The sequence below is a fragment of the Cicer arietinum genome, chromosome 1 (assembly GCF_000331145.2).
Source record: "Cicer arietinum cultivar CDC Frontier isolate Library 1 chromosome 1, Cicar.CDCFrontier_v2.0, whole genome shotgun sequence".
NCBI classification, from domain to species: Eukaryota; Viridiplantae; Streptophyta; class Magnoliopsida; order Fabales; family Fabaceae; genus Cicer; species Cicer arietinum.
Genome location: NC_021160.2, coordinates 9,621,762 through 9,646,107, shown reverse-complemented (window position 1 = coordinate 9,646,107; position 24,346 = coordinate 9,621,762). Strand labels below are relative to the sequence as shown.

At 33.5% G+C, this 24,346-nt stretch overlaps 3 protein-coding genes across 5 annotated transcripts; 1 reads left to right on the top strand and 2 right to left on the bottom strand.

Annotated features, from left to right (window-relative positions):
• LOC101515476 (probable histone-arginine methyltransferase CARM1) lies at positions 1-6,349 on the top strand. Of its 2 annotated transcripts, XM_073370113.1 has the most exons (15): positions 7-61; positions 219-281; positions 1,039-1,141; positions 1,786-1,932; positions 2,025-2,128; positions 2,240-2,338; positions 2,483-2,552; positions 2,752-2,848; positions 3,205-3,259; positions 3,926-4,009; positions 4,693-4,770; positions 5,164-5,267; positions 5,430-5,602; positions 5,685-5,836; positions 5,941-6,349. In XM_073370113.1, exons 2-15 carry the CDS (start codon positions 252-254, stop codon positions 5,989-5,991), a joined length of 1,347 nt encoding a protein of 448 aa, XP_073226214.1. In that variant the 5' UTR covers positions 7-61; positions 219-251; the 3' UTR covers positions 5,992-6,349. The 2 variants fall into 2 exon arrangements, with proteins under 2 accessions (XP_027188123.1, XP_073226214.1); XM_027332322.2 differs by lacking the exon at positions 1,039-1,141 and having other exon boundaries at positions 1-61; positions 5,929-6,349.
• A 1,259-nt stretch (positions 6,350-7,608) lies between these two features.
• On the bottom strand, positions 7,609-20,080 carry LOC101515155 (isoleucine--tRNA ligase, chloroplastic/mitochondrial). The gene is made up of 22 exons (XM_073370109.1): positions 19,915-20,080; positions 18,942-19,137; positions 18,661-18,815; positions 18,481-18,582; positions 18,282-18,351; positions 17,616-17,728; positions 17,353-17,421; positions 16,895-17,002; positions 16,260-16,407; positions 14,600-14,831; positions 14,157-14,443; positions 13,914-14,050; positions 13,460-13,607; positions 13,096-13,227; positions 12,850-12,978; positions 12,073-12,204; positions 11,814-11,974; positions 11,552-11,677; positions 11,097-11,170; positions 10,659-10,908; positions 8,895-9,074; positions 7,609-8,249 (listed from the first exon to the last, which is right to left on the bottom strand). Exons 1-22 carry the CDS (start codon positions 19,957-19,959, stop codon positions 8,001-8,003), a joined length of 3,243 nt encoding a protein of 1,080 aa, XP_073226210.1. The 5' UTR covers positions 19,960-20,080; the 3' UTR covers positions 7,609-8,000.
• A 2,665-nt stretch (positions 20,081-22,745) lies between these two features.
• Positions 22,746-24,340, bottom strand: LOC101514830 (uncharacterized). 2 transcript variants are annotated; one of them, XM_012717968.3, is made up of 5 exons: positions 24,156-24,340; positions 23,963-24,069; positions 23,705-23,852; positions 23,403-23,597; positions 22,746-23,162 (listed from the first exon to the last, which is right to left on the bottom strand). In XM_012717968.3, the coding sequence occupies exons 1-5, from the start codon at positions 24,180-24,182 to the stop codon at positions 22,923-22,925; spliced, it is 717 nt and encodes a 238-aa protein (XP_012573422.2). In that variant the 5' UTR covers positions 24,183-24,340; the 3' UTR covers positions 22,746-22,922. The 2 variants fall into 2 exon arrangements, with proteins under 2 accessions (XP_012573422.2, XP_012573424.2); XM_012717970.3 differs by having other exon boundaries at positions 22,746-23,159; positions 24,156-24,318.
• Positions 24,341-24,346: the final 6 nt, after the last annotated feature.

The following is a 24,346-nucleotide window of genomic DNA, read 5'->3' as shown; positions in this document are numbered from 1 at the left end:
TCAGATTCAGCACAGTTCTCAACACCAGATTGCTCTCGATATTAATCTTCCACATGTTCAGGTTCGATTCTGTGACATAACATTCGAGTAATTCATTTTTTTTGTTTGATAAAAAAATTAATTTCACTACTTCACTTTATGATGAAGTATGCTGTAATTAAATGATTCTGTTTTGATTGCGGTAGTTGAAAAGATTGTTGTGAATGTATGTTTTACAGATATTCAGATTAAGTCCTGTTCAATCGGTTTGCATGGTAGAAGGCTCTGATGCTGGCAAACAGGTGCAAATTAGTGGATCATCATCAAATTAATAGCACACTCACAACGTTTATTATTATTATTGTTATTGTTATTATTATTATTTGGCTTAAATGCAGTTCTGGTCCCTATTTTCACCTGTTCACGAAATTGATTTTCCATTTTAAAATCTACTAATTTTTGTCCTCCCTCAAATTTTGAATGCAAACATAGTGACAAAATAGTGACGTGACATATTTTAAATGATGACATACAACTTGATGATGTAAAACCCAGATGGATTAATTATTTACATGTCATTAATTAAATTACAGAATGAATAATTTATGAAGTTAAAAACGAAATTTTTAGAGGATTTTCTTGCAATATCATAAGTGTTGATTACTCCATGTTTTTATGCCACGTCATTTGAAACACATGCCACATCACAATTTGGTAGTCCAAAATTATGAAAGAGAGACAAAAACTGAGGGATTTTAAAATAGAGGGACTAATTTTTTTGAGTGGGTGAAAAAAGGGAAGTTAAACACGTTCTTAAAATAGACTTTAATTTAATGCCATGTTCTTAAAATTGTTTCATTGTAAGATATGATTGGATGTATGTGAATTAATATTTTAGGGTCCTGCAGCATTTAATGTTGTTTCATGTTTTTTGTTTCTGTGCTACTTGCTCTGATCATTGTGCTCTTGTGAGGTTTGTGTCACAGTTGTTTTTTTTATTTAATGAGTCAATACACTGCCAAACAGGTATGTCTTTTAACTATGCTATTTTTGAACCAGACATCTTATTCCAGGGGAGTTGCTATACAGTTTAGAAATGAGGAAGAAAGTGAGGCCTTCCATTGTATATTCCAACAATGGAAGAAGGAACTCAATGTTCAAGGTGCTGCTTTGGAAAGTTTGTGTAAACCTTTTTGTAGAAATGGATTTTGCCAAACTGTTTTGATCTTGATTACTATTTGGTTCATGGAGTGACATTTATAAACCATGTAAATGTTAATGTTAACTATTAGATGAGATACATAAAAATCAAAGAATGTAAGAGTACAACAGTTGTTACTTAGCAGCATATTATTACTATTTAATTATTTTTATCTTTTTAAGGTTTTTAGATTGTAAAAAATGGTTAAATGGTGTTTTAGATATCTGTAATGCTAGTTGATACTAGTAAAATTATGCTTGACAGGGATCACTGTGTAATTGAGAAATTGGTGACATTTTATAATTTTTAAAAAAAAGCAGTTTTGTTTTTCATCACATTGCTTTTCATGTTTTCTCAGATCTCATTGTAATTATTATCTTCTGTCTTACTGAAGACAGACACTCCCATTAAATAACTTTTATGGTTAAAAGTGTTCATTTTGAACAGGGTTCTTAATCATATTTACATTTTTGTTTTAATCATACTTTTCTGTGTGTACTTTGCTTGTTCAACAAGTTTCTTTGCACTGCATGCATTATTACACATCATAGTTTGTTGGTAAGATATGGTATTTGTTTAATTACACATTCCATCGTTCAATTCAGGAAGGAACATACCAAAGGGAACTAATGTAATGACTTCAAAAAGCAAATTTGATGAGAAGATAGAGCCATCTTCTGCAAAAATGTATTTTCATTATTATGGACAACTTCTTCATCAGCAAAATATGATGCAGGACTATGTGAGGACAGGTTATACCTAATTGTATGCTATCAGTCTTTTATTAATTTATTTAATTTTATCTATATATTTATTTTACAAGTTATTGATAATCTTTTTGTAGGGACATATTATGCTGCTGTTATGGAGAATCGCACTGATTTCTTTGGTCGTGTAGTGGTTGATGTTGGTGCTGGTAGTGGTATTTTGTCATTATTTGCTGCTCAGGTAACTTAGCACGTTGATTGGCTGAGTCTAATTGTACCATATGCAAAGTGTTGTTGGTCTCATTATGAACGTAGAAATGTTATTCCTTGGCATTATATTATTTCTTTGCAGGCAGGTGCAAAACATGTTTATGCAGTAGAAGCATCTGAAATGGCAGAATACGCACGCAAACTTATAGCTGGGAACCCATTACTGGGTCAACGAATCACAGTGAGACATTTTTTTCTTTCCGTTTTCTGCTGTAATTTGAGAAAGATAAATGACTAACTTGTAACAAAAAAAAAGATCTGTTATTTTCGTGTAACTTAAAAGACTGCAAGATGTATTTTGCCTATTTATTATTTATATATACAGGTCATCAAAGGCAGAGTAGAGGATGTTGTATTGCCAGAGAAAGCAGATATTCTGATATCCGAGCCCATGGGTAAGTTCATATTCTACTCGCAGTCAATCACTGCATTAGTTATGTTTCGTCTTGTCAATAGATTTTTCTATTGCTACTCAATGGTGTAGAGATAAGTTGTGTCATAAAATTTTAAATGCATTTCTCTGGGTAGTAACATAATTTTTTTAACCATTTTGTTGGTACTATTTAATAACTTGGAAACTTCTGTGCTGTGCAGGCACCTTGTTAGTTAATGAAAGAATGCTGGAGTCTTATGTTATTGCCAGGGATAGGTTCCTTACCCCTAATGGCAAAATGTTTCCTACATCGGGAAGGTTTAGTTTAACTTTGAAGCATCCTTTATTTTTGTTTATTTATTTTTAGATTTTGTGTGTTTCTGTCATACTACAAAGTGTTATTCTGATGATATGACATTACAGAGAAAATTGTTCAGAATTGAGATAATCACATTCCCTTTAAAAGTTATGTATACCTAGATTTGTTTTTAATCTCTTGTCCCACATTTTTTATGTGTAGATGCTTGTTCTAAATGCGACGTTTTTGTGTTGAAAATGCTAATATTTTTGTTACAAATGGTTAGGATTTTGAAGTTTACATTTTCCTCCCAACTTTTTACAATTATTTGAGAATTATTTGTCTCCTCATAACCTTGAACTTATTACTTCTGTAGGATTCACATGGCACCTTTCAGTGATGAATATTTGTTTACGGAAATTGCTAATAAGGTGCGCAATTATATGTGGATATGCACCCTGACATATTTACTTTTATATGTACTTCTTTGATATATTTCAATACTCCTTACAGACACATGCCTACTCGTAACTTGTAAGAAGAATGATATTTTGAAAGAATGTGTATGTGATAATATGTTTGTTGAAATTGTAAATAAGGTTCATAATGTTATTTGTGTGTGCATGTTCACACATGCATATACATATTTCTTTCGGTATTTCATACTTCTCTTAGTTATTTGATATATCTTTAAATGAACTGTCTCAGCACTAAAGTTAGCATCGAGATAGATTAAAGGAGACCCATCTTTATAAAAAGGCTCTTCAGGATTACAACATGCCACCAATGAATAAACATATAGTTAGATGTATCTCTTACAGAGCTTTGCTTTAATTTTCTAGTTAACTGGATGACAGTACCCAAAATGACCACCAAAAATAAAATTCTGTTTGCTTTGTAGAATCTAAATTGTTAGCTGTTGGTTTCATAATGTGTTTTAGAATGGCACCATTATCTAGCATTCTTTTAGTGATTGCCAATAAAAGGGTCCATCCTTGATTTTGACTGTTCTTTATACTCCATTTTTCTGTACATATATTTTTCATTTTCCCCCCTCTTTCTTGTATTCAACTATCAATATTATTCTATCTGTTCAGGGGCTGTTCTGGCAGCAACAAAACTATTTTGGGGTTGATTTGACGCCCTTACACTGGACTGCCTTTCAAGGATACTTTTCTCAGGTATCATACCAGCTTGGTTTCAGAACATTAAATGAAGTTTTCTAATTTATCCTATAAGGATATCATATTTTGAAATTTGAACTATATCTATATAAAATCTTTCAAACCAATAAGAGTATCAAATCAAAACTTGGCATCTGTTTATACTTTCTTGACGCTGACATGCTTATACAATACCACAAGTCCTATGTTTAAAGTATCTTGGGTCCATCAAGCAAAATGAGGAGGAGATAAAGGGAGATGTCCACCATAGGATCCAAGTGGATGAAATGGAGGAATGCTTTGTTTTAGGCTCATCAATTATGTTTACAAGAGCAGAGGGAAAGGAAGTGAGACTCTGAACATAGGCCATAACCGGAAAAAGTGAGATTGAGACATCTAGGCACAATACGAAATCTCTGATGCAGCAAGAAGGCTGTTCCTTCAAAGAGAATACCTTACATTTCATTTTACATCCTTTCCATTTCTGCAAGAAGGCTATTCCTTCATCCATTTGTATCCTTCATCCTCCCCAATCTTAAGTAGGATCTCGTAGGATCTCTATCTTGACAACATTGATCTAGCCTACTTGGAAAGTGGAAAATTAATATGATTTTATTTCAAAAAGTTACTAAAAATTTATGATGTGGTGTATAAATTTATATATTTATTCCATTTTGTTACTTTTTCTCTTCTTCATGCAGCCTGTTGTGGATGCTTTTGATCCAAGGTTGTTAATAGCTCCTCCTATTTTCCATGTGATGGACTTTACCAAAATAAAGGTAGGCCTTAAACTATTTTATTGAGATGCCTATTTTGATATGCTGAGATTTTTTTTGGGGTCTCATCGGTTTGACGAATTTAATCTTTCTCTTAAAACAAGCTGATCTTTTTTTTTTTTATATCATTGTCATGCTTGTATTCCATCTGCTGCATTTCTTTTAACATCAAATTTCCATGTTAAAACCTTTTTTTATGAACAACTTTCATCTGCCAGTCTGAATTTCTCGGGTTCTCTCTCCATTGGAATAAAAATTCTGAGACCTTTATTATCGCTGTGTTTTGAAATGGTTCTGTCACTGGTTATGAACTTGGTTGTATTCATTTTGGTGTTATATGTTCTTTAACTGCTTGAAATAAAATAACATTGGAATCAATAATTTTTTATTCTATAGGAAGAAGAGCTTTATGAAATTGACATTCCTCTCAGATTTATAGCTGCAGTGGGTGCCCGAGTACATGGTTTGGCATGTTGGTTTGATGTACTGTTCAATGGAAGGTAACCATTATTCTATTAGTACGGTTTTGTCTGTTTTTTCTATTCATCAAGGTTTTGTCTGTTTTTTCTATTCATCAAGGTTTTGTCTGTTTTTTCTATTCCTCAAGGTTTTGTCATTGTTCCTATCAGTTAATTTGTCATGCAATTATTCCAAATCCACAGTACTGTGAAAAGGTGGCTTACCACTGCCCCTGGTTCACCGATAACTCATTGGTATCAGATACGCTGCGTTCTCTCCGAACCCATATATGTCATGGCAGGGCAAGAAATTACTGGCAGGCTGCACTTGATTGCCCACAGTGCACAGAGTTACACAATCTATTTAACATTGTCAGGTTGGTCGTTGTTATTTTCTTTCTTATTTATGTATACATCTTGCTCTATTTAGTGGTTGAATCGGTATCAATTTGCATTTAGCTAAAATGTGGGGGCCTGGTGCTGAACAAGGAGGGATTCTTCAAACATCATCCTGTAAACTTGATTTGAAAGAACCATACTATAGAATGTCTCAACCACAAGCTTATCCAACAACCCAAGATCAGCAACCTCATCCATTTTTACAGACACAGGTACGGAATTTATAATCATCTATTTATCATTCCATGTTTACTTTGTGAGTTTAAGTTTTATGGGAAACTTGAAACTGCGTAAGTGCTGTCAGTTTCTTTGGCAGGATGTAAAGATCCAATCTCAGGATATGGATGACACAGTGATAATGCAATAGCCTTCACCTACTTCATGTGCTCAGGTTGACTCATTTATGTGGAATTTACAAGTCAATGAATACTGCTAGCATGTGCTTCTGATTGTAACATGAATCAGCTAGTTGGGGGAATGTGTCCGGCTTTATTTGGACATACCCCTTGCCTGTAAATTAATCAAATTTGCATCAGCTGTATGTTGAGTGTTTGTGCTGATGATTTGTATTTGATTGCATCATATTTCTTTTTAACTAAAAATGTAATATGCCTATGTGAAAGTTGAGAACTGCTGTAAAACTATTAGATTTTGAATATGCTGACAATAATATCAGCTACAATCCACATAGAAAAAGGGGAACGCAAAACGTTTAGTGTCAAAAAGGATATTTTATCAAGAGAGTAATTGTTTGAAAATTTTATATTTCATGATCTTGGTCAAAATAGCTCCTCTAAGGTTCAAAAATATATCCTCAGTCAGCTTATCTGATCAAATTAAGTTATTGATGACTTGTGATTTTTGAAGGAAAAAATGATGTATTCGGCTCCATTTACTTAAAGGTTATAATTCGAGCTACAAATATTAAATGGCTCTGGTTAGACGCTTTAAGGTTTCCATTTGTTCTCTAGGGTGTATAACCAAATTGGGTAAACGATAGATGATGATTCTTGGTAGGATTCTTATTTTTTTATATAAGAGCAAAATGAAAATTAACGTGACGTGTATTTTTTAAGTCCTAAAAAGTGGTACAGTTGAAATAAAAAAAGTATTAAAATTCTTAAAATTGGTATTAAATTGTAAATTAGTTTTAGAATCAGGATAGTAACACTTTTTAATAAACATTCTGTCTCTCTATATAGGGTCTTTTATTTTCTAGGCAATCGCAACATCTCTTGTAAAAATCCACCGTAGCTATCTTTGGTGGCATCAAAAGTTGAAATTGTTATTGGGGAAGTGGGAATGAGATTAAAATAAAAAGACCAATTGTCAGGACTTAATGTTCAAAAAATAAAAATAAAAAAAATTGTGAGAAGTTAAGCAATAAGGAGAGTTACACTAAAAAAGATTAGTCAATTAGATGAGAGAATCTTTTGACTTAAGTTATCACATTAAACACTTTTATTTGTTCAATGTGAAATTACTAATATTGATTTTTCCTTTAAAAATCGACGTTTATGACAATCTTCACTCTATTGACACTAACATACCAATAGTCTTTTCTTCTTTAACGGTTTCATCCACTTATTAGTATTCAATAGAGTACCTTAATTCGGTGTATAAGAAACATTTTTCATGACCCAACTCTAAATTAAAACAGCAAATGTTACGACTCAATTCAAACAAAGTCACACTCCAAAATTAATAAAAAGAACCTATAACAAAAAATTGATTGATTGTATTTTATAAAATGTGATGCATATACAATAAGATAATTATATCAACCACACAATAGCAGTGCTACTAAACAAAGTAACAAAATATGCCTAAAAGATATCTTCCAAGTAAAGTGCTTGAGTCATTATTCTTGGTCCCAAGAATCCTATCGCATTGTTTAATTGATTCAATCAGTTTATATAGTTGATATAGTTGAAATAAATGGCTAATAAATAAATAAAAAAGAAAAAAAAGTTAAGTAAACAAATAGATAAAAATAGTCATCAAATAATTGATGCACACTTAATCATTTATAATCCTACGTCATTAAAATGATGAGGTGTAATCATGAAGAACAATTCATCCTTTCTTTCCTATATCTCACAATTTATTCACCAAACACCTCTTCTTACACTTTAGTCTCCCTTCATTTTCATCCCAAAACGGTAACATTAGAACACGTGGTAACTCATCAATTACTGCACGCCGACAGTATTATACTTGGCAACATATAATTTGTTATGCAAGGTAACTACAAATTATAGGTGGTATAAATAATTTTTACATTTACAATTTATTACAATTCATTTTCAAAAATAAATATTTTTAATTAAAAAAAAATGAGGTTGAAATTCAAACAAAGTTTCTTGTCTTGAAATCTTAACTGACAGCAGCTACTTCAGAGGCAGAGGACATCTGAACAGCAACAACATCATAGCAGCGGCTGCAAAGGGTAGGGTGGTCTGAAAATGAACCGACCTCGTGTGAATAATGCCAACATCTTTCACATTTGGAACCACTAGCACGAGATACACCAATCCACACTTTATTGTTCCCCTGAATTAGGCATTCACCACTATATGGTATATTTGCAACATTTTCATCCTCCAATGAAGGAAGAATCTCAGCCTGAGTATTGCCAATAAAACATGTAAAAACAGTTTAAATAATGACATAAAAAAGCTTATTAATATGGCATGTGCACTCAATAAAAGCTTCAAATCATAGAACAATACTTTTTTTTCTCTTTCTTTTTCTTTGGACAGGTTTTGAAATTCAAGGGGTGAAATGTCAATGCTTAGGTACAAAGTGATGCAATGCCAAAATTCCAAAACATAAATCTCTGCTTTGAAGTTTGAATACGCCATCATGGGATAAAATAAAAATTAATTTATAGTAACTGAATAAAAAAAATAATTCTGAATAAGAATTTGAAACATCTTGGATACTATATTTCAATTCTAGTTTTTTTTTTGCCTTAAACTAGAAGCCTCGATCATGCAATTTAATGGTTTTTGTTAGGGGTAATTTATTTAAATTAATAACTAGTTCTGGAATCTAAACTAGCCAAGTTGACAAACAAGGTAAAAGACATGTATTACAAAATACTACTATCAAAACCTTAGTCATTCTTTGTTGATTCATAAAGCCTTAATATGCAAGGGTTGCTCAGCCAAAACATGAATCATAATATGACAAATAGCAACCCCTAAATATTATTATGTTCTTCGTTAGCTTTAAGTGACTGAAAAGTATTTGTAGCTTTAGACATACCTGAGACGTTATGAATAACCGATTCAATGTATCAGCATCAATTTTGCTTGTACATAGTTCAGATAATTTGGATGCCATGATGGCATCGGATGTATAAATGTGAACTTTAGCATCCAAACTGGCACCAATTAATTTTCCAGTTCGGGCCACCTCCAACACTCTATTCACCTCGGTTCTCAGCTGGCAAAAGGTGCATTCATTTAGTAACAGATACATAGAACGAATATCTAATATGTTAATTATCACCTTGTAGTTTTAGAAAATTTGAGAAAGAATAAATTCTGGGACACTTTTTGTGTATCTAGTTTAATAGTAACTGTGAGCCAATAAATAAGTCTAAGTTTTGGTTTTTCTGTAGTATTAAAGACTTTTATTTTTTTTATATTTTTTTTATTTAGAAGAGATGGTAAATTTTATCATAATTTAAAGATTTTTATTTTAATCGGTTATTACAAGTGTTATTTATTGTTTCAAGTTTTATAATGGTTTGAAAATCCATTGGCACTTCAAATGTGTATTAGATGTAAAATTAAGATGAGTCTCTACGACCTACCAAATAATTGAAGCTTTTACGGAAGTTGATTTTTGGCAGATGATGTAAAACTGTTAAAATTCAGTGTATATTTTCATTATTACTTGATTGTGCAACATCCTAGACTAATTGTTAGTAGTCCTACTCAATACAACTTCTTAGGCACTGAATGTAATTATTGCAGCATCATTATAAATAGAAGGTGTATGGTCTTCTTAGACACACAGCATGTGACCTGTCTCTATGCAAATGGACCGCTGTCGGCGGCAAATGCACCATAACCACTAATTTTCACAGTTTTACCACATTTCTGTCTTTTTTTACACTGTTACAGCTATGTCAAAACCAGTCGCCCCTTTTCTATCTGCCTACAACTACCACAACCGCCGCGCAATCCTCCGGCAAGCACGGTGAAGCTTTTCCCGTCGCCAACAGCCACCGCATGCGCCTCCACCTTCATGTAAGCGCGTGCAGCTCTCTCCGTCCCCTGTTTTCCAGCATCGTCCATCTTTTATTCCGGCCTTTTATTCCAACCGACGACCAATCTGGTGGTGACTCCTTTCCCACATATGAATCATATTGATGATGTATTTTATTCTCACCAACGATCAATCCGGTGGTGACTCTTCTCCCACATATGGATCATATTAGTGGTGCCTTTAATTCCCACCGACGATCAATACAGTGGTGACTCATTTCCCACACATTAATAGTGTGTTCTCTTCTCGTCAATGATCATCTTAGTGGTGAGTTATGTTGGTTGTGACTCACACTAGCCCAACAATTGTCAAACTTAGTTTCAATTTTTGTGAGAAAATGTTTTGATGTAACAAGCTTAAAGCATAGTAATCTTTAGCTTTAGGGGGAGTGTTAAAATTCATTGTATGTTGTTATTATTACTTGATTGTGCAACACCTTAGACTAATTGTTAGTAGTCCTAGTCAATACATCTTCCTAAACATTAAATGTAATTATTGCAGCATTACTATAAATAGAAGGTATGTGATCTTCTTAGACACATAAATTACTCATATTTTTACAAAAACTAAGATACTGACTTTGAAAGAGATTATTGCATTGCATATTTTGATCAATTTTAAGTGATTAAGTAGCAATTTGCTTATTTTATCATTTTATAATGTTCAACGAAAAAATGGTGCTAAGTTTTGATTACTCTTAGATTGGGAAAATCGCGCTTATAAGTTATAATTCTTTCATGAATGAGAGTGTACCTCAAGAATTTTTTCCCAGAATTCAATTTCTTCAGCAGGTAGAGTAAGCCATCTTTCATTAAATGTTGGCCATCTTGATTCGAATACATATTCAGCAAAGGAACCATATTCAGTTGTATACTGAAATGGAAGATTCTGCCACACATCTTCAGCTAAATGGGGCAATATTGGTGCTATTACTCTCACAATAGAAAGGAGATGAGCTGCAAGAACTGTTTGGCAACTTCTCCTTGTATAACTTGTGGATCCACTGTGAAAAATAAGTGTAAAGAGATGTATTTTTGAGACAGAGAATAAAATGTAAAACAGGCAATATTCATATCTTGTGCTGCCATACAAAGGCCGAGTTGTGTATATCAAAACCTAAATATCTGTCCATAATTGTTTTTGTAAATGCACAATGGAGGGTATAAGCAATACAACAAGAGAGAAACGTACCCAACATATAGTCGATCTTTGGCAACATCAAAATAGAAATTTGAAAGGTCAACTATTACAAACCTCTGTAAAATCTGAGAATGGGGAAAAAAAAAACACCGTAATTTTTGGGAAATCAAACTATTAGATGAGAAAAATTCAGCTAAATTACATGAAATGTCATGCTAAGAGAACATAATAAAAGTTTTTATATGAAAATAAAAACTTGAGGGATGAATCCTATGCCACAGATAACCCCTTTTTCAACCCAAATATCATTTTCAATTCTACTACAAATTACCATCAAGCAGATGCGCATTTCAACATTTGTGCCTTTCAAAAATTTCAGTGCCACTATAGCAAAGCTAGACAGATCTATGAAAATATGTCGTCCACATTCACACCTATGCATGCACTAAGCATATTAACATATTCTGTAGATATAGAATGTTCCTCTAGGATCGAAAACAACATACCTGAAATATTTTGAAAAACTGGTAACTTTCATAATTCCCTTGAATGTTTTTTACAATATTCTCAAGCTGAAATAGTGCATGCCTATCAATCCTTGGAAGTTCGTTGTAATTAACAGTATAATCTGTCTGCCAACAAAACAATTACATACTTAGAAATATGAAAAAGTGGAAAAAAGACATGTGCTCATACATACATTTGGCAGTATTAGTATCTCCAGGAAAAAGAAAAAGGATTTAATTCAGCCACAGGACTTGAACTTACTTTCCAGTCATGAAGATTTGCTAAGAGGTATCTTAAAGTTCCCCGTAACTTCCGGTAAATTTCTGATATTTGACGAAGAATTTGAGGGCCAATCATCACATCACCAGTATAATCTACACTAGAAACCCAAAGCCGAAGGACATCAGCTCCATAAGCAGGTGCTTCCTGAGAACAATGCAATTTTGATAAAGTGAAATTATAGGGTTTGATACAGTTCCAGAACTAATATTTTATATTTTACAGAATCCGTTTATGTAACTTGCCTTCTGATTTTTTCCTCCTTCAATCACACTACGTGGATCCACAACATTACCCAAAGACTTGCTCATCTTTAAGCCTTTCTCATCCAATACAAATCCATGAGTTAAAACCGAAGAATATGGAGCCTTTCCTATATTAGACAAAAATGAAAGACTTAGTGTCTGACTAGCATAAATATAAATATTTGAAGACATTTTCACCCAAACAGTCCTGTTGAAAGTCATTAGAGAGGACTAGGAATGAATTCATTAGAGGAAAAGTTGGGATAGCTCCAATTGTAAAATGGTTGTTTGGACATTCATAGTGAAAAATTATAAAAGCACCATGTAGGGGGATAGACTAGAGATAAAGGATAGTAAAATAGTTAGAGGAAACTGGAGACCCAAGAAATTTATACACCAAACCCTCAAGAGAGAAATAGAATTAAATGGTCTGCCTACAGATATGGTACACAATATAGAACATTATTTAATTTATATAACGACCCCATTTGATTGAAAAAGACTTTGGTTGTTGTTGTTTAGTCCTACATTTAACAAAAATAGTGTTGCAGACCCTATTGGCACTAAAAGCACATGATCTCTGTATTTTTAAAGACTAAATAATAACCAAATGACAAAAAAAAAAAATCATATTTGAGATACCATAAACATATACACTTATTACAATCTTAAATTATTTAAGTTGACTGATAATCTGATGATTTTCCTTGCTAATTTGAGGGACAGAGGACCGATGACATTTATCTTGATTGTAAGTAAAAAAAAATCATTACCTGTTGTAGCTATACTAGTTAGCAATGAACTCTGAAACCACCCTCGATGCTGATCTGTTCCTTCAAGATACAAGTCTGCAGGAAAGCCAAGGGACTCTCTTTTTCCCAAGACTGCAGCCCAAGAGGAACCTGGAGTAAAAATAACCAGCCAAGAAACACCAAATTCAAAGAAAGTAAACAATGAACTAAATTAATGGACAACTATATGCCGGCAAGATTAGCTCAGGTAGATTACTGTATTTGTACCTGAATCAAACCACACATCCATTGTATCAGTTCCTTTTTCATATTCTGCTGCTTTATCACGATATTTAGCAGGGAGGAGTTCCTCTACTGTCATGTACCACCATGCATCACTGCCCTTTTGGGCAATAATAGCTGACAGTCACAGAAAGAAAAGCAAAAGATCAATATTAGGACGTGCTGATTTCATAGGACCAACATGCTTTAAACGAGCATAAGCAACTTTGGAATATTTACCACTACACGTACTCAAATATGGGCAATAATATTTGTTTTATATTTATTGGCAACCAAAAAAGTAATCATATTAAACCCAAAAAGAAATTGAGTACATAATCATAACTTAAGCACTATTTTTTTCACTTACAATTTATATGATCAATTGTCTCTTCATTCATAAGAGGTTCTCTAGACTGCAGATGATAAAAAACTGGAATGGGCACACCCCAAGTCCTTTGTCGTGATATACACCAATCAGAGCGGCTGGAGGTCATTGCTGAGATTCTGTTTTCTCCCTAAGCAATTCACATATATCAGAAAAAGGCAGCCCCAAAAATGATGAGTAGCACATCTCTAAGAGAATGTAAATGGCAAATGGTATCGAGTGCCCTAAGGATATTGTTTAACAAGTCTAAAATAGCAAGGTTTTATTGAAAGTTGTGTATTTAATGCATTGGAAATTGATATACGTAATTTTTTCAATAGATAATTACCTTATTTGGAATCCTTAAACAATGTCCTTAGGAAACCCGTTAGCAAGATCCAACAGAAATTTACAAATAAACAGTAATTATGTAGCAAAGAAACTTTAAATGCAATACCTGAGGTGGAACCCATTTTACACTGCCAATAGCCTCCATAGCAGCTTCACGAAATCCCTCAACTGATGCAAACCATTGCTCTGTTGCTCTAAATATTGTTGGCTTTTTCGTCCGCCAATCATATGGATACTTGTGTTCTAAATTAAAAAAACAAAGGAAAGAGAAGGACCCATGATGATAATAGATGTATAATTATAGATCGAACAGTAAGAGAACTGCATGATGAAGACAGAAAGAACTTACTGTATGATTCTTCCATGATGAGAGACAAATTTTCATCCAAATATTTCACAACAGCAGTGTTACCTTCACCAAGAACATCAAGCCCACTAAACTGCCCAGCTTCTTCAGTGAATATGCCATTATCATCTACTGGAGACAGTATGGGTAGCCCGTACTTCTGACCAGTCACGTAATCTTCTTGACCGTGCCCAGGAGCTGTATGGACCAACCCCGTTCCTGTTTCTGTTGTAATATAATCTCCCCCAATTACAACCGGACATTCCCTATTATCTACTGGATGGGTGTATCTGAGACCATAATAATTAATCATATCCTTAGGGTGAAAATTTCTCATTTACCATAGATAACAAAAAGATTTTTAAACACATAAGTTTACTGAAACAAATATCAGTGGCAAAATCAAAAAGAAGAAACCAATTGTTCATTTTGGTACTGCCAATAACCTGTAGTTTTCCAAGTCAGAACCCAACAGTCTTCTCTTGACAACAAGCTTCACACCCCACTTTGCCTCTAACGTTGGCACAAGATCTGAAGCTACAATAAGAAACGGCTTTTTCTCATCGTTCAAAACAATTCCAAGCCTTTCCTTTCTAGTTTCACCAGATGAAGAGGCCTGTCCATCTAGTGATTCTACTTCAACAACAGCATATTCAAGTTTGGGATTTACTGCAACAGCTGAGCACAGAACAGTAGAAAGAAGAGAGATAAAGAAGAGAACGAGTGACATAAATAAAATAAAAACATTTTAAGTGAGTAAAGAAATTATGTATTGACTGATACAATGTGTGCCGGCTATAACAACACGCAGATATGATATTTTTTAAGAGAAATAAGGTGCACTCAAACAGTACTAATATATTTTTTTCCTCAGGCCAAAATAGGTATATACACACATACCAAATACATAAAGGATACTGTTAGAGACCAAGAGTCCCAAGGGCAACGAAGTTTGTAAGAGGGTTTAAATTTGAACGAGAAGAGAAGAGGAGAGAGCACAGTGTGTGAATTGTTTTTTAACCTGTTGTAACAGTTGTGAAGGGAAACTCTCTTGGCAGAGCTAATAAATTATGAATTCGTTTGTTATTTCCTTTTGTTTTAGTATCAATGTTCTTTATCCACATTGATCAATCAAAGTTGATCAAATTGGTCCGACGCGATGGATCCTTGACAGATAGCTAGTGTAATTGAAGGATGGAAAACAGATAGCTAGTGTAATTCAAGGATGGAAATGCATCTGGAGGTCACATTTCTCAAGATGATGGAAGTGGAGCACATGGTAAACCTCGCTAACCTCCATTATAATATGGCCAACACCGAAGACATCAAATAACTGATTTTCAAATAGATGAAGCGAAAAAGAAAACACACAGATGGAACATGGTTCTTCCTGTCAAAAGGGGAAGATCGAATACAAGGAAGGCGAGCCTTCAAAAGATTGCAACGAGAACATAATCTGGTTCAAGAAAATGGAATTAGCAGTTTTTGTAGGGGGGGACCAAATTGGGTGGATTGCTAAGGTGAAAAGTGATTTGAAGTACTAGACATTCATGCTTCTGAAAAGTTCAAGCTGGTGTTTATTACCATTGAAGGTAGTGCTTTGGTTTAGTTTTTGGCGCCAAAAGAACGAAGGTTCAAAACCTGGGAATTTTTTTCCAATATCTAGATCCAAAGATTTCAGGAGAGCTATGCATTCAATATATTGGAAAGGTCAAGTACCCTAAAGCAAGAAGACCCCGTCGAACATTATATGGGCATATTTGAAATCTTAATGGCTCAAGTGGGGGAGATTTCCGAGGAACATGTATTGGGGTATTGTGGCCTCTTGGTCCCCAACAGATACAAACGAAACTAGTGGTACAAAACAAAGTGTGCTAACTATAGCAGATTAAGTAAGTAGAAAGCTGAACCTACATATCTAGTTCCTATTTACCAGAATAAAGAGCCATAAATACAGAACTCAAGATATCTCTGTTTATCACAGAGAAATTCACAGAAGTACAATTAGAGGACATAGAAATTAAGACAATTCTGACTAGCAAAAGCAACGAGAGATATGTGTGACACATAAGCCAATATGGAAAATGCAACAAATGAAAAACCTACCTGCATTGGCAGGAATAGTCCACGGAGTAGTAGTCCAAATGGCTAAACACAAATTTGGAAATTCTTGTAGTAGGCCACTTGGCATTAGCGGAGCACTTGCAACTCTAAAAATGGCATATATACTTCTTGAAACATGCCCTTCTGGGTACTACGTAGAAACCAAGTAGGTGGTAAATAAATAGTCAAATCTCCACCAAATCAGGTTGTAGAAATATTTAAGTTAATCTTTTAGGCATTGAGAGAAGAAATGAAATGCTCAGAATGATGATTATATATTATTACAGACAACAAGGTATTGATCCTTAATTATAATAATACTAAGCTCTTAATTCTAATTAAATCAGGAAACAAAATTGTGATATATAATGAAATATAGAAACCAATCTTGAGACATTACTATAAGATACAATCAAAATATATAAAAATATAAAATATTTTTCATCTATTGTAACACGAGAGAAAACTGCAAGCATTCGCATGCACAGAATCACACAAAACTTGTGCGTGCATGCTTAAGTGGCCAAGAAGGTAATAATTGTGCGACCACCACACACACTAAACAATACCAAGTTGTATAGTACACACTAATAAAAGACATTAGACAACAGGTTTAACAACATGATAAATCAATTTACCTCCAATTCAGCTTCAGCAAGTGCTGTCCGTGATGAGGGGCTCCAGTGAACAGGTTTTCTGCCTCGGTAGATATAGCCTTTCAAGGCCATCTGGCCAAATACTTCAATCTAGAATATCATATGATGCAAGTTATGAGGACTATATAGGAACCAGTATAACTGAAGTCATGTGCAAATGAAAAGTTTCATTGCTAAAGCAGTCTACACAATCTACCTAGGTCTTGACTGAATTTTGAGGTCCTTTCTATTAGAGTTCTCACAGCATAAACTCTAATATCTATCATACATCATGAATAGGACGAATCTGTATTGACCGTGAATCTCAATGGCCAAGAATTGGCAATTGACATGGTAAGTAACTATAGAATATCTAAATTATTCCAAAATTTCCAGAGTGCCGAATTCTGTGTTCAGTTAATAAATCCGTAAGGGTAAACGAGAAAGGCTGTACCAGCTACCTGGGCAGCTTCGTATTCTGAATCTAGAGTAAGATAGGGATTATTCCAGTCTGCCCATACTCCAAAGCGCTGCAGATATTTATTAACATGTTTGAGATGCCTTTAATCAAAAAAGACAATAATAAATAAAATAAAGATCATGTATATGGTTGAAATAATTTCCCAGCAATCAAAATGGAATTGTAAATTGTAAGAGATCTATAATGGTTCAGATACGAATGCAATAATACATGGAATTCATAGAGTGCAAACAAAGAAGGGACCTTAAAAGATGACATCTGAGTTTTAACAGTGTCTTTGGCAAATTTAGCAGCCTTTGCTCTCAACTTCAATGGTGTAAGATTGTTTCTAGCCTCCTTATCCATTGACTGCAAGACTGAAATAATTCAAACAGCCATACTGCTCAAAGAATGTAATAATAGATACAAGCTGAAGTGCAATATACGTGTGAAGTTGTGAAATTGTAGCATCATACCAACACCAACCCCTGCCTAAGAGGTAATAGGAACATAAGAATTTATTGCTCTAAAACAAAATTAAAAGATTAGGCTCGTAAGATGTTGCAAATAAAAAAGTGTCCATCAAAATTTTGCATTGCTAATAATAACTCGAGAACTATATGTGTACATATACAATATTTAAATTTTATGTACACACATTAACTGACACAGCATGAAAACAAACTTCCTAAAAAAATGAAAAACAAAAATATGTAAATGGGTTCACTTCATAAGCACCTATACTTATCAACATTTATGTCCCTTTAAAACATATTTATTAATAAGTATTATACCAAGAACTATCTACATATTTGACATGTCGGAAACATGTAAACTAAATTTTAGTGCAATACTGTTATACAGTTATTGAACCAACTACATGTTAGAGCCAACCATCATCACAATGCTACTAAAAAAAATAACTCTTGCCTTTTAATTCGATTGGTAGACCATGACAATCCCATCCAGGCACAAAATGAACTTTATAGTTTTGAAGGAGCTGCCCACAAAAGATATATAATTAGAGTGTACATGTGCAAAGGCTAGTAGACTTAAAACAAAAATATGCTTTGTATCAAATGAGAGAGCAATAAACTGAAAGTACATGTTCAAAGAAAGGAAAAGATACCTTATAACGATTTATAATATCCTTCAAAATTTTATTTAAGGCATGGCCAATGTGAAGATCACCATTGGCATATGGAGGACCATCGTGAAGAATGAAACTTCCCTGATAAAGTTGTTGAAACATATTAGTTAAGTCCTAATAATTATCTGGGGGATATCTAAGCGGAAGTCCAGAACTTACTCCGCTATTTTTGTCAACAACTCTTTTAAATACTTGATTATCTGCCCATATTTTTTGAATTTCAGGCTCCCTTATCGAAGAATTTGCTCTCATACCAAACGCTGTCTTAGGAAGATCAACTGTGTGCTTGTATTTACCATCATCTTGCTTGATTCCTAAAGTTAAGGTAGGTTATGTAACTAACCTTGGAGATGCATGCTTACTCTCTTTATTTAACATATGAACAAGAAGTAATATGTTTAAAAAAACTGAAACTATACGTGAAATAGAAAATACGTTACCTTCTGCGGCCTTTTTTCCTGCCATAACAGGCCCCCGTGATCTTCGCTTTGAAGAACAGATATCATCCTTTGAATGAGTACAATAGTTTGAAAATTTTGGGAGTGATACTGCTTTGGCTGATGAGATTCCCCGGGAATAGTACAAGCCAATGGAATTAGTTCTCCGGGAGGATAAACAAGCATTTCGTGAAAGCACCTGATAACATTAAAAAAAAACATATTAACCAGAAGCAGACTAATAGTATTGTATTCCAAGTTAATACAGACAGGAGATAACAATTCTCCAAATCATCAGATATAAAGCATTAAGCTCATGCCAATCTAGAGGTTTTAGATATCTATTTGATACATACTTGACTTCAACTGTACAAGAAACAAATATGAAGCCGAGAAAGTGAAAATAAAGTATAAAATGATGAATCAGTTGCTCAACTCCACACTCGAATATTTCTACTGTCTATTTGAAACACATTCTTGAGAACGTCAAGTTCTTTTCCAAACAACAACAACTACCACGCTTTTCAGCTATATCAATCAATCAATCAACAATGTTTAAGTTATTTTAATCAAACTCAAAAGATGAATTGAAAATGCAAAATTGAAGGACATTCCAAACAAGAGTAGAACAATACAAACATCAAATGGACACAACATTTTCTCTAACAAATGGACCCTTACATTTTTTTGAAGAAATTGAAATGTCAAGGAGAGAATTATATAAACAGAACAAAGTAAATAGAACTTAAGTAAAATCCAATAAAAAAAGAAACCTTTCTGTTTGACAATTTATCGAACAGATAATCTGCGACTATGGGTAAACTTAACTCCGCATTTTGAACGTAAAGCAAAGCGACCCATTAAGAGAAAAAGTGTTAACTAATCGAAGACAGAGAAAAGAGCTCAAAATTGAACAGTATTATTATTGATAGAATTGAAGAGCGTGGTTTGAATGGAAAGAGATAGATATACCCACCCTGTAAGAAGAGGCTTGCATGAAGAGAGCGATAGTGGTTTCCATTAGAATTGAGAGGAATTTGAGATGAAAAACGGCATCTATATCCACACTCCACTCATTTCATTTGCTGCACTGCACTTCACAAGCGCAACCCAACATGCGAGGGAAAAGGAAAACATCAATTGGATAAATCGAACCCACCATTTTATATTTATTTATTATTTTCTGTTTTTTATTTATTTATAAATTATTACTTTTTATATATATATAAAAAGAATTTATTATTTTTATCCTTAAAAAAAAATTTATTAATATTATTACTATTATTATTATTATTATTATTATTATTATTATATAATATTAGATTCATTGTTCAATGTATTATAGTTTAGTTGATAATTCAACAATTATTTTGATTCAAAGATACGTAAGACTTAGTTTATGAATAATATATAAATACATTTGTTCTATTTTAACTCAATTGATAAAAATGTTTAGATTGAATAAATGTTTTATTTCGCGTTTGTCTAAAACAAAAATGATGTTACATTCATCATATAAAATTTATCCGATGATTACCGTACTAAAATTACTTCTTAGTTTTTATTCCACTACATATTTTTTAATTTATTTTTTAAAATATTAAATTAGTGTATCCCAGTCAACAAATTAAATCTTTTTTACCTTTATGGACATATTTAAATTTTTTTAATTATATTTTCTTTTTAAAAAATATTCTAAAATATTATACTTTAAACTAATATATTAAATATTTTATTAATTTTTATTTTATTCAATAAATAAATAAATAAAGTATTAGATGGTTGCATCATCTCATGATGCCACCTCCGGAATGAGGAGGGAAATTTTCTACCAAGAAAAAATAAAAGATTGTGGTAAGTTAGTTTAGCTTTAAAGTAAGGTATTTTTTAAAAAAAAAAAATTAGAAAGATATAATTAAAATAAATCCACATATTCCATGAGTATTCTGTTTATTGCGATTTTTTGGACTAACATTCTTCTCTTACTACCATCACCTCTCCACTAAAGGTCATTTCTCTAGCAACCCCATTTGATTTGATGTCCATTCACTCCCCCACAATAGCTTCAACAGATGTTACAATAACTGATTTGTGACTGTTCGAAACTTATTTTCCAAATATTAAAAATTCAAAATTGTTTGGAAATATAATACTTTTTTATGTAGAAAATCTAAAAATAATAATGTTGGCTCAATTAGACATCAACAATGTTTTCCTCAATGGTGATCTATTTGAGGAAGTATATATGAAACTGCCACTTGGTTATCCCAGCAAGAGGGAGAGCATTGTATGCAAACTCAACAAATCCTTGTATAGGTTGAAACAAGCATAGTGGTTCCATAAGTTTTCATCCACCATTATGCAGCATGGTTTAAGTCAAGCTTCTGCAGATCCTTCCTTATTTACTAAAGGCACAGGTTCAAATTTTGTTCTCATTTTGTCTGTAGATGACATCATTCTTGCTAGTCCAAGTGATCACTCTATTGCAGCAACACAGCAGCTCCTTCAGAGCTTATTCAAGCTCAAACTATTGGGAAATCTAAAGTATTTTCTAGGATTGGAGATTGATACTTCTTCTTAGTGCATTTACGTATGTCAGAGGAAATATTGTTACCTCTTCCCACACCAATGGATCCAAACATCCAGCTCAGTGATACTGAAGGGGAACTAGTTGCTGATCCTTCTCAATATCGAAGATTGATGTATCTCACCATCTCTCAAAGCTGAATATAGGGCCCTAGCTATGCTCACTTCTGAACTGCTTTGGTTAAAGCAGTTGCGTGCTTTTCAAGTCACGATCCCTTCCTGCAAAGTGAAAGATCAAAACACATTGATATTGATGTTCACTTCATAAGAGAACAACATATTAGCAACAAGTTCATCGATCTCTTCCATATTCCTTACAAGCATCAACCAGCAGACCCACTCACAAAGGCACTCCCTAGGCCCCTTTTTGCAACTCTCATATCCAAGTTAGGAATTTATGATATATATCTTCCAACTTGAGGGAGAGTATTAGAACTCTCACAATTAATTTAAATGTATTTACTTGTATTAGTTCATGACAGCTGTAGTTAGTTGTTACTAGTTGTAGTTAGCTAGTTCCTAACACTTGTATAAGTAGCAAATTACATTTATGTTGTAACCGCTTTTCATTCATCAAAATCAGAAAATGAGTTTACTCTCAATTATGCAAAGCTCTTCATTCTCTCTGTCTTGATACATAATGGTGAATAGAATACGAGGGAAGAAGAAAAATAGGGATAAAGATGTAATTATATTATTAGCATGTTCCATTCCATTGCATACACCCCCAAATTGGGGAGAATGCAAAATTGAATAAAATGGTGGTATTGGATGGAATGAGTTCCATCATACTCCTTTCCATTCCATCCATTTTTTATAAAACCAAACAATGAAATCCGAATTTATACCATTCCATTGTATCACTTTCCATTAATCCAAACGGAGCCTAAAAACCTCTAAAAAGCCTTAGAGACATAGGGATAGTATCTTCTTGCCTAGATGAACGCAATATTTTAGTGATTCTAGTGATTTATCTTTAGCAATGATTCTAGCGACTTAATTTTACCCCTCCTTCCTGACATGGTTGAAGCTGGTGTGAACTGAAGCTTCTGTTATGGAGATGATGCGGGCTTTGTAATTAAAATGACGAGGGACTTGAATACTGTGTTACATTGTTATGTATTGGTGGTTTGGCCTTTCTTGTGCCATGGCCAATACTTGTACTTGAATAATAATATTTTTCTTTTCCTTTGTGAAGAAAAAAAAATGGGGAACTGTTAATATAATAATATAATTCTAATATATTAAAGCAATGTAGCTACATCAAACAAAATGAAATTTTATTTTTGATAATGGCTACTCATGTAGAATCATGAGCATTGGCACAAATAAAGCTAAAATTCTAAAAATGCCTCAAGTATGAGCAAACATCTACACAAAAGAAACATTCCTCCAATTCTAAGGCTTAACTATCTTCAAAATTGAAAGAGCGTGAATTGGTGTTAGCTTTGAGTGGCAGAAGCTCTGCCACACCTCCATCTTCTGTTCCACTTCCACATCTTTAATCAATGCCTCATACACTGAAGTTGCAATACTTCTTGCTGCATCTCTTGCCTCTGGAAGTCTATCATTCAGTAAATCAGCTGCAACTTCAATCAACTTTTCCATCCCAAACTCTTCCATTTCCTCAATCCCCTGCTGCAATAGAATACCCTTTAGAAACATTGCATAAACACAAAAACTCCACTAAAATAAATAGAGACCAATTTATATTCACTTTAAAAGTAGTCATCATCAAAGTCACGTGTTTATAATAAATTGATGGTTATGATTCATTGAGTGTAAAAAACTTTTACACGGACCATGAATATAAATTAAATACAAATAAATAAAATAACATTACGTTACATCATGTTCAATGAAAGTGGCAAACTTTACCATCTTGGAGACACATTTGGATAGCGAAACAGCAGCTTTAGCCCTGACCCTAAGGTTGGTGTGACTCACGTATACCCTTAGTTTCTGAAGCAATGGAAGAGGTGTCATGGTACCCACCATTGATCCAAGTGCTTTCACAGCTTCTTCACAAACAAACCTTTTATCCTGAGAAGCTTTAAGAAGCAGCTGCAACATCTATTGAAATTCAAACAGAACAACAACCAAAAAAACCCTTTTAATCAATAGAACCATAAACCAAAAACACCAATAAAACACACAAGAGAAAATTGAGACCACAGTACCAAGCTATCAAATGCATCGGAGATAGAAGGATCAAACAACTTGTCACCAAAAGCATTGAAAATATCAGAAGCAGCCATAATAGAGGTTTTACAAAGAGCGCTACGAGGGTTCTTCATTGTCTTAGCCACCACCAACACAATTTTATCCCTGATCACAAACTTCACAACATCAGAAACAAAACCCCTACAAACCCAATCGAACCCATAACAAAAATTTCAAAACTTCAACAAAATTAACACAGAAAGATTAACCCTTACAAGATGGGTAATAGAAGAGAAGAATGGTACAATGCGAATCGCCTAACATCATTCAGCGATTCACAAACCTTGATCCAGTTTTTCGAATCCAAATCTTCAATCAAACTCTGCAATTTCAAATAATTCTAAGAGTTAATGCTGGAATCACAAGACAAAAGATTATGGCAAATAAAAAGTGAATTTTTGTGCTTACTTGAATTTGAGCTTCGGGATCCGACATGGGTTTAAGGTTGTCGGATGAGATATAATCAATGGAGGGTTCCAATGGAACTTGATTTTCGTCATTGGAAGCAATAGGTTTTTGTTGTTGTTGTTTTACGGTTGCTGCGACAGCGATTTTAGGTTGTTTTTTGGGTCGGTCTTGGGTTGTTGCTGGGAGAGCGT

Excerpts from the sequence above, each read along its gene's own strand:
- LOC101514830 (XM_012717968.3), bottom strand. The coding sequence starts at position 24,182 with ATGTCGGATCCCGAAGCTCAAATTCAA. Across the intron at positions 24,070-24,155 it reads ATCCCGAAGCTCAAATTCAA|AGTTTGATTGAAGATTTGGA; the intron begins GTAAGCACAAAA and ends TTGAAATTGCAG. Across the intron at positions 23,163-23,402 it reads CCAAATGTGTCTCCAAGATG|CAGGGGATTGAGGAAATGGA; the intron begins GTAAAGTTTGCC and ends ATTCTATTGCAG.
- LOC101515476 (XM_073370113.1), top strand. The coding sequence starts at position 252 with ATGGTAGAAGGCTCTGATGCTGGCAAACAG. Across the intron at positions 4,010-4,692 it reads TTCAAGGATACTTTTCTCAG|CCTGTTGTGGATGCTTTTGA; the intron begins GTATCATACCAG and ends TTCTTCATGCAG. Across the intron at positions 4,771-5,163 it reads TGGACTTTACCAAAATAAAG|GAAGAAGAGCTTTATGAAAT; the intron begins GTAGGCCTTAAA and ends TTTATTCTATAG.
- LOC101515155 (XM_073370109.1), bottom strand. The coding sequence starts at position 19,959 with ATGGAAACCACTATCGCTCTCTTCATGCAAGCCTCTTCTTACAGG. Across the intron at positions 12,979-13,095 it reads GGATGTGTGGTTTGATTCAG|GTTCCTCTTGGGCTGCAGTC; the intron begins GTACAAATACAG and ends TTTTTACTCCAG. Across the intron at positions 10,909-11,096 it reads AAAGATCGACTATATGTTGG|TGGATCCACAAGTTATACAA; the intron begins GTACGTTTCTCT and ends TATTTTTCACAG.